Below are 15,768 nucleotides of genomic sequence, written 5' to 3'. Positions count from 1 at the left end.
GTGTGTAATCATATATGATTTTATATCATTAGAGGTTTATGAAGTCTAAATTTTTTGAGCAGCTGTACTAACGAAAATCAAATACTAATGGTTCTGCACCAGCCATTTTAGTGATTGATGATGATTCATACAAATGGGGATCTGACCCTTTCTGGCTGTTTTTGCATTACCATTTTAGTTCAGATTCAGAGAGTGCTTCTGAAGTAAATTGAGTAATTGTCACCACTTGCCATGGCACACTCTGCTTTGCCCAACAGTGCCAGCTCAAGGTGGGTAGAATCATAAAATATCCATATTTGAAAGCAACCCAGGAGGATCAGAGCCTTTCTCCAGACTCTGTACAGAGAACCATAAAGGTTAAACCGTATGTCTAAGAGCATTGTCCCTATGTCTGTTGAATACCAACAGGCTTTAGTACATTGATCCTTTCCTGGGGAGCTTGTTCCAGTTCTTGGCCACCCTCTCAGTAAAGAACGTTTTCCTTATGTTCAACCTGAACTTGCCCTGACTCAGGTTTAAGCTGTTCCCTTACATCCTATCACCAGTCACTAGAGAAAAGACATTAGTGCTTTGCTCTGTGCACCTTATCTTGAGAAAGTTGCAGACAGCAATGACGTCACCCCTCTGCAAGTATCTTCAGCCACTCCTCATAGGTCATGCCCTCTTGAACTTTCTTCATCGTTGTTAACCTCCTTTGAAGACATTCTATTAGTTTTATGTTCTTATATTTATATCCCAGAACTGCATACAGTACTTGAGGTGAGGCTGTTGATGCTGACTATAGGGGGATGCTCGCTTCTTTTGGGTGAACTGGAATTGTTTTGAACTAAACCAAAGCAAAACATCCCCCACATAAGTTTGGTGTGAAAAATAGGTATTTAGTATAGTCTACTTTTTGTGCATGTGGCTTTTATTAATGAACTGTTATTTTCTGGATAAAAAAAATGTAATCTATTTGATCTATCTCAAATGTTGGTAATAATAGAGATACTATGTAGAGATGCTATGTATTTTAAGTACTGATAAATATCCAAATAGGTTTATTTTTTTTTAATATGATTTTTTTCTTCCAGAAAGGAGTTAGCCTTTCTTCAGAAACTGTATGGATTGTATGATACTGTAATAAACAGCATAAATGGTTATTATGAGATACTTTGGACGGACGTAGATATTGAAAAGATTAATGCTGAGCTTCTGGATTTTCAGAACAGGTGTGATCATAACATGAACTGTAACTTATGCTAAATGCATTAATATTCAGGTGACTTCAGAAAAGTTCTTTGCTATATTTACACATAAAACTTACACAAATAAGGTTTATCTTAAAGAGATGAGGCTTGCCAAGGAGAGCAGGATAATGCTGTAGTTTCATTTAACCAGCCTTTTACCTGTGGTTTTGATAACAGATGTTGTGGTTTAACTCATCAGGCAGCTAAGCATCACACAGCCATCCACTCACACCCCATAGTGGGATTAGGGAAAGAATTGGGAGGAAAAAAAAGGTAAAACCCAAGGGCGGAAATAAAGATGGTTTAACAGGACAGAAAATGAAGGAATAGTGGTAATAATAACAAAAGAATATTCAGAACAAATGATTCACAACACAGTTACTCACCACCCACTGACCAATTCCTGGTTTGTTCCCAAGCAGTAGCTGCCCGGCAGTAGCCAATTCCCCAGAGTTTTATTGTTCTGCTTCCTCATCAGCATAAGAAGCTGAAAAGTACTAGATTTAGTATAAGCACTTCTCAGCAACAGCAGAAACACTGGTGCATTATCAACATCATTTTCATCCTAAATCCAAAGCAGGGAACCATACCAGGCTGCTAGGACGAAAGTTAACTTTGTTTTATTAAATTCTTTCAGAAGTATTTTATTTTGTTAGATTGCTTCAGAAATATTTTCTAACCTTATTAAGGAGTATCTTAATTATTATTGGACGAAATAACAGTAGGACAAGAATTACTTTGCGACAGAATAAATAACTTATTTAAGTTCAGGCCACCACTAAACTGGTATATAATGCAGTCCTGCTTTATGACGAGCTCCATCCTATTGGGCAGGCTCTGTAAAAGTAGGGTCAATGCAATAATTATTCCTTTAACTCTCTTTCCTTGCCATGCTCTAAATAGAAGTATTTAGTTTTCATTTTCTTAGCTAATATTTTATGGACCTCTAACCAGTATGAGAAGATAATGTTATCATGTATTTCTAAATTGTGTATTTATCTCCAAAGTGTTGCGATAATGTGCGTTGTGTATTACTGATTTCTGCAAGATTTACATATATGAAGTTAACAATTTTTTTTTAATTAATAAACATTTGTAAGGAAAAGCAGTTAATGGACTAATGTTTTAATGCAAACTGAAATATTTCTGTTTATTTGGTAAAAAAAAAAAAAAATGTTAAATATTATTGTTAGGGAGGATATTTACACAAGTTTTTTTCTAAAAAGGTGACTAATTTGATGGTTTTACATAGAAAATGTTGACTTGGATGGCAACTAATTTGCAGCTCCTATCTGTTTTTAGAATGTTTTTAAGATTTCCTGTATCTATAAAAGGCCATTTACTACTGCACCAACTTAACTCAATTGCAGGTGCCGTCGATTACCTAAAGGACTCCAAACCTGGCAAGCATTTTTAGATCTAAAGAAAAAAATTGATGATTTTAGCGAATCATGTCCTTTGTTGGAATTGATGACTGACAAAGCAATGAAGCCAAGGCACTGGAACCGTATAGCTGAAACAACAGGACATCAATTTGATGTAGAATCTGATTCATTTTGCCTTCGAAACATCATGGAAGCCCCGATTCTTCAAAATAAAGATGACATTGAGGTAGGTAAATGCCTTTTTTGCACTTCATTTGATGATATTATCACAGAATATTAAAAGTTATGTGCACCTAACTTTTAAAAATATTTTTTGCATTGTTAAGGGTCTTGTCTGTCAAGCAGACCACACTGGTTTAAATCAATACTGTGTTTAGAAATCTCATTTGTATGAAGAAAAGCAGAAATGGGAACTGGAATCTTTGGACACATATTTGTAGATAATCTCTTCTTCCTTGTCCTGATTTTCTAGCCTTTGTTTAGCAGAAAATAAACTTCATATGATCGCATTCACTTAAATTTTTATTGTCTGATTTCTTTAAAGATTTGGAAATGAATGAGATATTTTACAGAGAAAAACTCCTTGATTCTTCATTTAACACTAATACCTGTCTGGACCTTTATAGAATCTTCTAAACCATAGAACTTTGAAAATTTCCCACAAATAACCTGAAAAGAACTCTCAGTGGAGTTTGTGAGTGTTATAGCTTAAATGCAGATGCAAACGATATTATTGTATTCATACTTTATTTGATTTTTTTAATGGAAGCATTACAGGTTGATCTGCTTAATTTTAAATTCAATTCTGATTTGAATGGGATATTGGATTTGATGATCTCCAGAGATTCTTTCCATCTGAGAGATGCTGTGATTCTATAAATTGAAATGAGACAGGATTAAGAGTTGATAACAAATATATCTATGTCATTACTCAAAACCATATGGAAATGATGATTCAGAAATCTTATGATGCAGAAATAACAAAATATGAAGCCACAGAAATGGGATATAATACATTTCCAATGGAATATTTTTCACTTTTCCATATACTTCATTTCAGAGAGATTTCAGCAAAATTAGTACAGTGGTTTCTGCATTTGTGATACAGCCACATTATCTTACAAAATTTCATACACTGATTTTAAATAGACCATCGTTAGAAGATTAACATTTGGAACAGTTTCATTTTTAAAAACTCTTTTTTTCTGTCCAGGATATATGTATTTCTGCTACAAAGGAAAAGGATATAGAAGCCAAGCTATCTCAAATAGCTGATATCTGGGGAAACCAATTTCTGAGCTTTTCGCCATTCAAAGGAAGAGGAGAGTTACTGCTAAAGGGATCCGAATCAGCAGAAATCATAACTTTGATGGAGGACAGTTTAATGATTCTTGGCTCTTTACTGAGCAATAGGTACTTCTAAAATGATTTTGCATGGTGTTTTCAATAACTGTACTATTATTAGAATAAATCAACAGTAAATTTGAATTGGATGTCATTTGTTAATGGAAAAAAAAAAGAATAAAAATTAAAATTTCTGATTTAAAAACTTCCTCTACTGGCAGACATTGATATATTAGTAGCAACTTATTATCTCAATATACTTGAGTATTATAAAGTTGTTAGGAACTTTGTCTTGCTCTATAAGTTCTCTCCGTTCTCTCTTAGCCATCATATTTTAGCTTCCTGTTTAACAGTAGCTTTCTTGAGAATTAAATTTCTCTGTCTTTCTTCCTTTATTTCAGATACAATGCACCATTTAAAAAAGATATTCAGAGTTGGATTTCTAAACTAAGTGGCTCTACAGACATAATTGAAGAATGGTTGGTTGTACAAAATCTCTGGGTTTATCTTGAAGCAGTTTTTGTAGGAGGAGATATTGCAAAACAGTTACCACAGGTAGACTCGTAGTGTTTGCCTATTACTTATTAATAGCCTTCTGTGTACTAATTTCCAATGGAGGATGCTATGAAAGCACTTTTTTTTTTTTTTTGTGTGTGTGTGTGTGTGTATATAGGAAGCAAAGCGTTTTCAGAATATTGATAAGTCATGGGTAAGAATAATGCAACGAGCTCATGAAAATTCAAATGTAATTTCCTGCTGTGTTGGAGATGAGACTATGGAGCAACTTCTGCCTCACTTACATGAACAACTGGAAGTATGTCAGAAGTCACTTACAGGGTATGAATTCTTTGATTATACATATATGTATATATGTATGTTCAGCAGTAAAACGTCTAAATGGTTTTGTGAACATCTCCAGAGTCTGTGACTCCACCACCTCCGTGGGCAGTCTGTTCCAGTGCCTGATCACTCTTTCAGGGAAGAAGTGTTTCCTAACATTCAACCTGAATATCCATGGCACAACTTGAGGCCGTTCCCTCTAGTCCTATTGTTAGTTCCAAGGAAGAAAAGACCAACCCTTATGTCACTGCAATCTCCCTTCAGGTAATTGTAGAGAGCAATAAGATCTCCTTTGAGACTCCTCCAGACTGAACAATCCCAGTTCCCTCAGCTGTTCCTCTTAAGAATTGTGGTTCAGACCCCTCACCAGCTTTGTTGCCCTTCTCTGAACGTGCTCCAGTGCCTCAGTGTCTTTCTTGTAGTAGGGGATTCAAAACTGAACAGAGTACTTGAGATGCAGCCCCATGACTGCTGAGTACACAAGGGTACACACTTCCCTGCTCCTGCTGACTGCACTATTTCTGATACAAGCCAAGATCCCATTGGCCTTCTTAGCAACCCGGGTACACTGCTTGCTTATGTTCAGTTGAGAGTCAACCAATACCCCTAGATCTGTTTCCTTTACACAGTCTTCCAGCCACTCTGTCCCAAGCCTGTGGCATTGCATGGGGTTGCATGCACTATAGCATGGTGCAGGACCTAGCACTTGGTCTTCTTGAATTTCATTCCACTGGCTTTAACCCAGCTATCCAGCCTAACTAGACCCTCTGTAGAGTTTTCCTATCCCAAGTAGATTGACAGTTCCTATCAGTTTGGTGTAATCTGCAGACTCACTGAGAGTGCTCTCAATGCCCTCATCCAGGCTATCAGTAAAGATACTGAACAGAACAGGCCCAAGTACCAACCCCTGGGGAATACTGCTCTTGACTGGTTGCCAGCTGGATTTAACTCCATTCACTGCAACTCTTTCGGTCCAGCCATCCAGCCAGTTCTTGGCTCAGCAAAGAGTGTATCTGTCTAAGCATGAGGTGCCAGCTTCTCTGGGAGAATACTTTGGGAGACAGTGTCAAAAGCTTTGCAGAAGTCTAGGTAGATTAGTCAACAGCCTTTCCTTCATCCACCAAGCAGGTCACCAGATCATAGAAGGAGATCAGGTTGGTCGAGCAGGACCTGCCTTTCATGAACCCGTGCTGGCAAGGCCTTATCCCCTAGTTGTCCCATACATGTTGTGTATCTCCCTAAAAATGATCTGCTCTATAACCTTTCCTGGCACTGAGGTCAAGCTGATTGGCCTATAGTTCCCTGGGTCCTCTGCATGACTATTCTTGTAAATGGGAGTCACATTGGCAAGCCTTCAGTCCTCTGGGATCTCTCCAGTTGACCAGGAGCATAAATAGATGATTGAAAGCAGCGTGGCTATCGCCTCCACCATCTCCTTCATGCATCCATCTGACCCGGTGGAATTATGGCAGTCTAGGTGGAGTAGCAGGTCTCTATTTTCACCTGAATTGTGGGGCATTTATTTTGTTCCTCACCCAAGACTTCCAGGTCAAGGGGTAGAATATCCTGAGGATAAACTTTTAAACTGGTCTGACTTTTAAAGACAGATTTGAAGAAGTCATTGAGAACCTCAGCCTTTTCTTTTTTTGTTCCCTTTTACCCCAGTGGCCAGCTTGAGTTCAAGCTGGAGTTTTCCATTTCTGATTTTCTCTGAGCACATCCCTAACAACTTTGTACTCTCAGTCTTTCTGTTTGTGAACAGCAGTTTAAAGGGGCACCTCCTCTAATGGGCTCTCTTACTAGCTGTATTGGGAAGTTACCTTCCATACACTCTAGAAACTTTTCAGACTCCTCCTTCTGCACTGTATTGAATTTCCATTTTATATCAGGGAAGCTGAAGTCACCCATGAGAACAAGGGCTAGTGATTGAGCGACCTCTGACAGCTGCTTGTAGAACATCTCATCTGTCTCTTCATCCTGTTGGGTGGTCTATAATAGACCCCACCAGAATGTCTGTCTTGTTGGCTGTCCCCCTGATCCTAACCGATAGAAATTCAACCTTATCATTCCCAGCCTCAAGCTCAACAACATCAAAACACTCTCTAGCATAGCGAGTCTCACCACCACCCCTCCTTCCTTGTCTTTCCCTTCTAAAGACCTTATAGTCATCCATTGCAGTCATGGGATCCATCCCACCACGTTTCTGTAGCAGCAACTAAGTCATAGTTTGCTGCTGTGCAGTATCTTACAGCTTCTCCATGTTGCCCATGCTGTGTGCATTTGTGTAGATGTGCTTTAGCTGAGCCTCATCCCCAGTCTTGTCATTGTTCCTCTAGGCTCATCTCTAGCAGGCCTGGTGTTATCCTATTCCCCCTTCAAATTTAGTTTATAGCCTTCTCAACAAGCTTTGCCAGCTTTTGGGTAGGATCCATTTCCCCCTTTGGGGCAGGTGAGATCCATCAGCAGATATCAGGCCAGGTGCTGAGTAAAGAACATTTGCATTGAGGGATTATGATCTATAATGATGATATGATCTAGAATATATAAAGAAAGTACTGTTGCCAGTGAGAAAGCTGGTGAGCAAACATTCTTGGTGTGTGTACTTTTCTGTTATTGTGAAAAATATTTCAATTTGTTACTCTTTTTAAAAAGCATTTTCTATTTTAAAAACTTTAAAATGTTCTGAAATGAGATCTACTTTGGTGTGAACCCAAGTCTTCTTTTTTGAATTAAATTACAGAAAATGAAGTATTTATGTTTCAGTTCTACGTAATGGGGGGGGGGGGGGGGGGAAATACAAAGTGAAAGATTCTAATGGGAGTCTTGTTCAATTTTAAAGATACTTAGAGAAGAAGAGGCTACTGTTTCCTAGATTCTTTTTTGTTTCTGATCCTGTCCTTCTTGAAATTCTTGGACAAGCAAGTGATTCTCATACAATTCAGGTACAACCCAAGTGATTTTCTTTTTTGCTGCTTAGAACAAAAAGGAAATTCAAATGTGGAAAAATAGTTAAGAAGTTAGAATGTTAACATTTTCTTGCAAATTCTGGAGATTTTTGTTTGTTTGTTTCTTGCTCATTAGTCTTTAACAAAATAGGGAACAGATATTTGTAATTAAAAATATTTACATTCAGAATCCAGAGCACTAGAATATGGTCTCCTTTTAAGATTTGCTGGAGGTTCCTTTAATAAAAGGGACCCCATGAGAGACCTTGTTGCTTAGCATAGTGCTAAGTCAGTCTGGCTACTCTGCATTGTAGCTGAGAGCTGAGATAAAATAGTAGATCTAATGTAATAACTGATTTTTGTTCTTCTCGATCACCAGTGGAAACTGTAAAACCATAACAAAAAAAAACAGATTGAGATAAAATCCTACGCAAATATTTCTACACTTATTACCTTTGGATGGCCTGAAGTTCATCCATAAGTTCAGAGAAATCTTCACATGATTACCTTACCTTCAATTTTGTTTTTTTTCTATGGTAATGTTATGTAATGTTAATGTTATTGAATAACTTGAATGTCTTTTGAATTATCCTTACAGCCGCATCTGCTTTCCATATCTGACAATATAAATGAAGTAGAATTTCACCAAAAGGATTATGATCGCATACTGGCAGTCATATCAAGAGAAGGAGAAAAAATACTGGTAATTTGCTGATATTCCTCTCCCTTTCCTTCCTCTCCCTTTCCTTCCCCTCCCCCCCAGAAATCTTGTAATAGATAAATCACTCTATTATCCAACATATCAATATATATATTAAGTTGAATTGCTGTTAATTACAAGTAAATGTTTCAATCATCAATGTAATAAAATTGTTATAATTTTTTGCAGTAGTTATAGTATTTATGATTTTTGTGCAAAGATCTTTAGTAACTATCTTTTAACTAACAGTGTTGAAGAGGAATTTGTTAACTATGTCTTATTTTCTCCCTTTTATTTATTTCTCAGTTGGACACTCCAGTGATTGCAAAAGGACCAGTAGAGCTTTGGTTACAGAATTTACTACATGTGCAGCAGATTTCATTGCATGCTATAATTAGGGCAGCATATTACCAAATTAGTGACACGGGATATGATTTGCTGAACTTTCTCAATCACTTTCCAGCACAGGTGAGAATACAGAACATGGTTTTGTGTGTGAAGTCTAGACTGCATGTTGGGGAAATAAACAACATATAGACTAATGGACTGTCTATATGAGGAATTTCCCAAAGAGAAAACAAGCGTATAAATCTAACCAGTAGCAGGCAGCTTTTACAACCTCAATTTTGGTACACAATGTATAGCATAATATTTTTCTTGTTATCCACATTAAAATAATTTTGTCTTCTCATAGAAAATGCAAAGTAGAGCTTACATTGTCTGTGATGGCTATTGAACCTCTTTGATATGCAAAGAAAATTTATTGTGCAGATCGATTTCTCTCTCATAATTTATGTTTGCAAGGGCTATTATTATGGTTATCTCATCTCATGAAGATTTATGGGACTTCATAATTCATGTATTTGTCATTATAATGCACACCTAATAGAAGCCTATCTTCAAAGATTCTAGTTTGTGTAGAGACTTCTCCATCTTAGTGACTGATAATAAATTTCATTAGCAAATAATGAACTGTTTCTCAGCCTTTCTGTATTGTGACCCTGCCATTTATTAATCACTACAGCAGTAGGCATAATTATTTTATATGCAAATATTAAAACCAGACAGTACATTCCTGATTTCAAAAATTGGTCAGGACATTTAGATTTTGAACAGAATTATCTTAAAGTTGTGTTTATGACAATTGCTTCTATCTTAGCAGAATTTAAGATGTATATTACTTTTAAGAAAAAAAAGAATGATGTGCTGCCTGTTTTGCTTACATGTCAGACATTTTGAGGTGGCTTTATTTTCACCAGGAAAGATCTTGTTTCCCAATCCAAATGTTAGGATTATTAAGACTGCACAAATTAATTGTGTTGAAAGTAGTGGACAGGGTGGGAGGAGCAGGGAGAGAAGAAAATGGTCTTTTGACAAGAAATGTAAGGTACAGAGAAATAAATGCTTTGTTATAGGACAGAGAAGAAATTAGGCAAAATACTTAAAAATATTTGATATACTTTTAATTCCTTTGAATTACCTTTTCACTGTCTCAGATGCTTCTGGTTTAGACAGCTTGGAAAAAGTTGCATCCAAAGGTGTTTTTTCCCCTCTTACTCAGCTGTCATTCTAAAATAAATTTGATTTTTGGTAGCCTGGTTATTCTAAAATGAGGAGATATTTCCTGCTTCACAACCTCTGTAGCCTTGAACTAGTGAGATATTGGAGACAAAAAGTAGAAAGTGGATGTCAAAGGTGCTCTTGGTGCTCTATAAATTTAACAGTGTGGGAAAGAAAGGTACTGATAGAATTCTCTTCTATCATGTTTTGCTATGGATATCAATTGGATTCATGGAAATCAAATGTCATTTACATGGATATGTGGAAACCAAAATCTGAGACCGCAGTTTACGCTCAATGTCCCAGATTTATTTGAAACAAAAAATACTTTCTAGTTCAGAGTGCTCTGATGAGGACAACCAGTAATCAATATAGTAATGCATCCCATGTTCAGTAGAAAACGAACACATTTTTTAAAAAATGTTCTTTAATTAGATGTGAACTGCCAGAGAAAAAATTTCAACAGAATATCTCCCCACAGTTTAAGATCTGTTTGTTTCTGATGCTGGAGTACACTTAGACTGGATTGTAAGTGAAACTGAGGATTGTGCTTAATTTGTGCATATCTCAGTTTATGATAATTTTTTGTAACTTCAAAAAAATGTTTTCTTAGGAGTTTGAAATCCTGTAACAGAGCCAACTAACTCAAGCAGAGCGTTATGGTGAGGTATTATCATAATGAAAGCTAGTGATCATTTAGCACTCTTGATGCTGTAATTTATTTTCACATTATGCCGAAAGCATTTAACAAAGGGTTAGTATTGAATAAGTTATTATTTTGTATTCATTCACATATTAAATTTGTAGGTTGGATTACTGGGAATTCAAATGTTGTGGACACGTGACTCTGAAGAAGCTCTACGGAATGCTAAAGAGGACAAAAAAATCATGCAAGCGACCAATGGGAGATTTCTGGATATTTTGAATATGTTGATTAGCCAGACCACACATGATCTTTCCAGCTTCGACAGGGGAAAGTTTGAAACACTTATTACCATACATGTACACCAGCGTGATATTTTTGATGATCTGGTAAACTGCAGGTTTTGATTTCTAACAAATGATTGTTGTCTTCCCTAACATCTAATTTATTCTTTGTTTCTCCTGCTCCTTCAGAGAGCAGGCTACTGGGATTTTCTTTATGGTTTCTAAAGGATATATGCAGAAGAAAAACAAATGAAAAAAATCCTAAGATCTGTCATTTGCTTGAATTTCTTAGAGTCTGCTAAATTCTTTATGTTCATTTATTCTGTGAGAAATGCTATCTGTTCCTCAATATTTTTTACTGCTCATGATATGAACATACTAGAATATACAGATTTTATCTTCTATGTCTTCATTAAATCCTACACCATGCCCTCTGTTATTGTGTGTTTGGGGAATTCACATAATGTGGCTTGCTAATTTCCCTTGGAGGATTAGATGCACAACCAAAGTAATTTAAGCTTCATTTGATTACAATCAATTGAAATTATCAGATCATTTGTTAGTCAGCTTAAAATGCATCTCTAAGTATTATATGAGGTTTATATTTACTTCACTTCTTAGGAATTCTAACTTAAGAAATCACTCATTATTCTAATTATTTGCAAACTAGGATTTTATTGCAGTTATCAAATATAATAAAATGAGTGTCATAACATAGATATGTTTACTTTTTTTTCAAGGTAAAAATGCACATCAGATCACCAACTGATTTTGAGTGGCTAAAGCAGTCTAGATTTTATTTCAAGGAGGATCTCGATCAAGTTTTGGTATCCATTACAGATGTTGATTTTATTTACCAAAATGAATTTCTGGGTTGCACTGAACGTCTGGTTATAACACCTCTTACAGACAGGTTAGAAACAAGATTATATGTAATAAAAATTTATATATATAGTGTTTACTTAACATAGTATCTTCAAGGAGAAATATTCTGAATTAAGCTCTGTGTGTTCTAGGTCATAATCAAAAGTCTTCTCCTACATTTGCTTAACAGTACCCTTAAAAAAAATAAAAAAAGAAAAAAGAATAAAAATAAGAAGTAAAATACATTCCCACTATTTCGTACACTTAGTCATTCTTATAACAGTTTTATCATTCCATGGTCTTAAGAGATCTACTAGCAGAACTGAGTAATCACACAGTAGTGTAATTTTTGCAGAATTTCTATTCTGAAAAGAGAGATTGGATCAAATGTTTCAAGCTCTGTAATAAAGGATTCTATAAGGATTTTGTTGCTACCTTTGATGTCAGGCAGTACCCTTACTACCCTGATGTCTTTGAAAGTCTAAGATAACCAATTATTACTACCGGGAAACAGCCATTAACTTTGTTTCAAGTGTGGATTCATGTTGGGTTTTTGGTTGTTTGTTTTTTTTCTTTTTTTTTTTCCTTCAGAGTTCCATGGCTTCTTCCTCAATTTACTCCTTTCTTTGAGGTATCACTTTTGGCCAAATGGGAAACTAGGCTGTATATGCCAAAAGATACTTTACTTGCCAAAAATTCCACTCAGTATATTGCAATAACTTCCATTATGCCATTATTAATTTTGCTATTTATGTGGAATATGGGTCTGTACAGCTTTTTAGAATATCTTTATTTCTCCAGTATAGGTAGGACTGCTGTTGTGACAATATGGAAAGCTCAGTTCATTTCTGCAGTATATTGTACTTCACTCAGCAATCAAATATTTTTGGACAAAAAACTTAATTTCTACTCCAACTTTGTCTCCGCTCCAATAGACACACAAAACCTACAGTTCTTTTTAGTTAACAGAGTCAGATAATAAGCATCAAGAACCTTGTAGTGCAAATTTGACGTAAAACACCACAATGATTCAATCTAATCCATAGGAACTAGGTAGTTATTAAACTCTATAGACTAAAAATTCTGAATAAATACTTCTTAGCAATGTTAGTTATTTAGAACTGGTTTGACAGTGAAGATACCTCCTCAGTTGTATAGAAACTTGGTCACTCCATTTTGGTCAAGTATTACTCTGGCACTTAACTGTGTGAAAATCATAAGGATTGCATATAACTAAAATGGCAGTCAAGACTCTTCAGGACTGAAAAAAAAATTGGTGATTCAAAGTTTTAATATATCATTATGGTGAGGGCCACGTATCCTTATTCCTACAGACTTCAAGATTTATACAAAAGTAACCTAACCTGGTGAATGCTATAGAGATTAAGATATTGCCAAATATGATAATGGTATCATTTAACATCAGAATTGTCTCATTTTAGTTTCAAAAATAATTAATGACAATTAAATTCCTTTCTGTTGTTCATTTATGTGCTAGTTTATCTAATATTAACAGTTTTTAATGTACTAGATAAAGATCACATTACTTTTTCTTGTTTTGTTAGAAATGCTTAAATTCTGCATTTTATGATTTTACCACTCTGGAATTGCTGTATTTGAGTGAAATCAATGGTATTGCTTATGAAGAATTGATGCTTTAACACAAGAATATATCAGATAATTCATTTTTGTATTTATATTAAACATATCTTCATCGCAATTTAATAAATTGATATGATTTAACATTTATAGGTGCTATATAACTTTAGCTCAGGCTTTGGGAATGAACATGGGAGGAGCTCCAGCTGGACCTGCTGGAACTGGTAAAACGGAAACGACGAAAGACATGGGAAAGGCTCTGGGAAAATATGTAGTAGTCTTCAACTGTTCTGATCAAATGGATTTCAGAGGTTTGGGTAGGATTTTCAAAGGTAAGATTTCATAGAATCATATAGGATGGAAGGGACCTCCACAGGTCGCATAGATTCCCCCCCCTCATACTCAGAGCAGGTGCAATTAGAGCAGGTTGCCCAGGACCTTATTCCTATTGGTTTTAAATATCTCCAGGGATGACTAGAACGCTTCAGGGCCACTGTTCAAGTGTTTGACCAACCTCATGGTAAATGTTTTGGTAACTGTATTGTCTTGGACTTTCCAATATTGCAACTTGTGTCCATTGGCTTTTCTTCCAATGTTTACATCTGAGAAGAATCTGGCTCCAACTTCTCAGCTTTCAACTCCAATAAACAGCAGCAGTCTTTTCAATTAGCTTTCTCTTCAGGCTGAAGAACCTGTATTCTCTCAGCCCCCCTTTTGAATCATGTCCTCCATACCCTGGCAATCATGGCAGCCACCTGCTGGGCTTGTGCCAGTAAGCCAATGTCTTCCCTTCACTGGAAAGCCTCTGACTGTATATGCTACTACAACTGCTATCTCCCAAGTGTAAGGTAAAAGTGAACAGTGATTTCCCTCAAACATATGGATAATAAGCAGCTGGGTACCTTTGCTGCAAGGATGCATTTCTGATTCATGCTCATTTGTTAAGGATGACACCAGGTCCTTTTTGCAAAACTGCTTTCTAGCCAGTCAGCACCAAGCCAGGACTGCTGCATGAAGTTATTCTCTCCCAGATAAATGACTTGTTGGATTCCATATAGTTTTTGACAGTTGATTTTTCAAAGTTATAGTATTGTCTGTAGTGAGAAGCAAAGGGTGAAATTATTCAGATTTTTATTGTTTTATTGAAGAAATAATTGTAGCATAAAATTGTTTAAAGCTGTGTGTTTCTAAAAGCATCTTCTTTGAAAATGAAAACACAAATAAAAGTTAAAAAGCAGGACTTTTTCTGCAACATTTTAGAGCTAATTTTTTGAAGATGTAAGTCACTCCTTTTTTATTTTTTAGATGAACCATTGCTATTTGCAAAATAATCAAATTGTCACTTTAAAGGTTCCATTCATGATAAGATCAGTACCAAAGTCTGCAGAATGCCCTGAGATAACAAAAAGATGTTTCTGATTTTGATTCACTAGCAAGCATTTTGAAGAAAACTGAATACTGATATGAAGATACTCAGGTGGTTTGGAAGAAGTTTGACCTTAGCCCCAGGGCGATAAATAAAGCCAATTTTATTTAGTTATTTGAAGAAAAAGACAAACATATAGTTCAAGTATCTCAAATATACCTGAAGAAAAAGCAGATTACACATTTTTATATCCCTTTTTTTTTTTTTTTTTTTTTTTTTTTTTTTTTTTTTTTTTAGGTCTTGCACAGTCTGGATCTTGGGGATGTTTTGATGAATTCAACCGGATTGAGTTGCCTGTCTTGTCAGTTGCAGCACAACAAATTTATATTATCTTAACAGCAAGAAAAGAAAGAAAAAAGCAGTTCATTTTTTCTGATGGAGACTGTGTAGATTTAAATCCAGAGTTTGGAATTTTCCTAACAATGGTAAATATAGCAATAATTCCCTAGAAGTGACAAATTATGCCATATGACATTAATGACGTGACAAGGTGAAAGGAAATTACTTGATTAATTAGTTGAAGCTGTTGCTAAGAAATAGACCGAACTAGAGAACGCACAAATAATTCTCCATGAATTGCGTGCCTTAGTTTTTGCTTGAAGATTATTGCTCAGTTCGGCGCATTGCACCCTCTCATTACTGTACTGCAGTTCATTGTGTCATCAACCTAGAAGTTTGGCCAAACTTTCAGAATTCTCTGTGCTTGTTGAGAGGATCAAAACAGTAACATACTTAACTACCTTAACCTGAAATGCTTCAACATTATTATTGAGAAAAGTACTGGAGGGAAAAAAAGAAAAGAGACCCTTTTCCTAAAACTGAAGGTTTCTTTCCAGGAAAGACAATTTTCAAATAGATGTGTCTTGTCTAATGGATACTCTATATGGATAAAAAAAGATAAAGCTGATTTACAGAGGATGAGTATGGGGATCCCCCTCCTCATATATTT

At 35.7% G+C, this 15,768-nt stretch overlaps 1 protein-coding gene across 1 annotated transcript in view; it reads left to right on the top strand.

Moving 5' to 3' along the window:
• DNAH8 (dynein axonemal heavy chain 8) overlaps positions 1–15,768 on the top strand; it is a gene marked incomplete at its 3' end in the record, with an annotated part of 107,211 nt that overhangs the window by 33,218 nt on the left and 58,225 nt on the right. Inside the window, exons 28-39 of the mRNA XM_079550301.1 lie at positions 1,074–1,211; positions 2,600–2,840; positions 3,828–4,027; positions 4,360–4,513; positions 4,632–4,795; positions 7,638–7,740; positions 8,342–8,446; positions 8,750–8,911; positions 10,811–11,035; positions 11,671–11,843; positions 13,547–13,725; positions 15,057–15,244. Of these exons, the coding sequence (XP_079406427.1) occupies positions 1,074–1,211; positions 2,600–2,840; positions 3,828–4,027; positions 4,360–4,513; positions 4,632–4,795; positions 7,638–7,740; positions 8,342–8,446; positions 8,750–8,911; positions 10,811–11,035; positions 11,671–11,843; positions 13,547–13,725; positions 15,057–15,244 (2,032 nt within the window). The remainder of the gene's footprint in view (positions 1–1,073; positions 1,212–2,599; positions 2,841–3,827; positions 4,028–4,359; positions 4,514–4,631; positions 4,796–7,637; positions 7,741–8,341; positions 8,447–8,749; positions 8,912–10,810; positions 11,036–11,670; positions 11,844–13,546; positions 13,726–15,056; positions 15,245–15,768) is intronic.

Source organism: Tetrao urogallus, assembly GCF_951394365.1.
Source record: "Tetrao urogallus genome assembly, chromosome: 2".
Lineage (NCBI taxonomy): Eukaryota > Metazoa > Chordata > Aves > Galliformes > Phasianidae > Tetrao > Tetrao urogallus.
The sequence above is the reverse complement of the archived record's forward strand: the minus strand, read 5'-3'. Positions and strand labels throughout refer to the sequence as shown.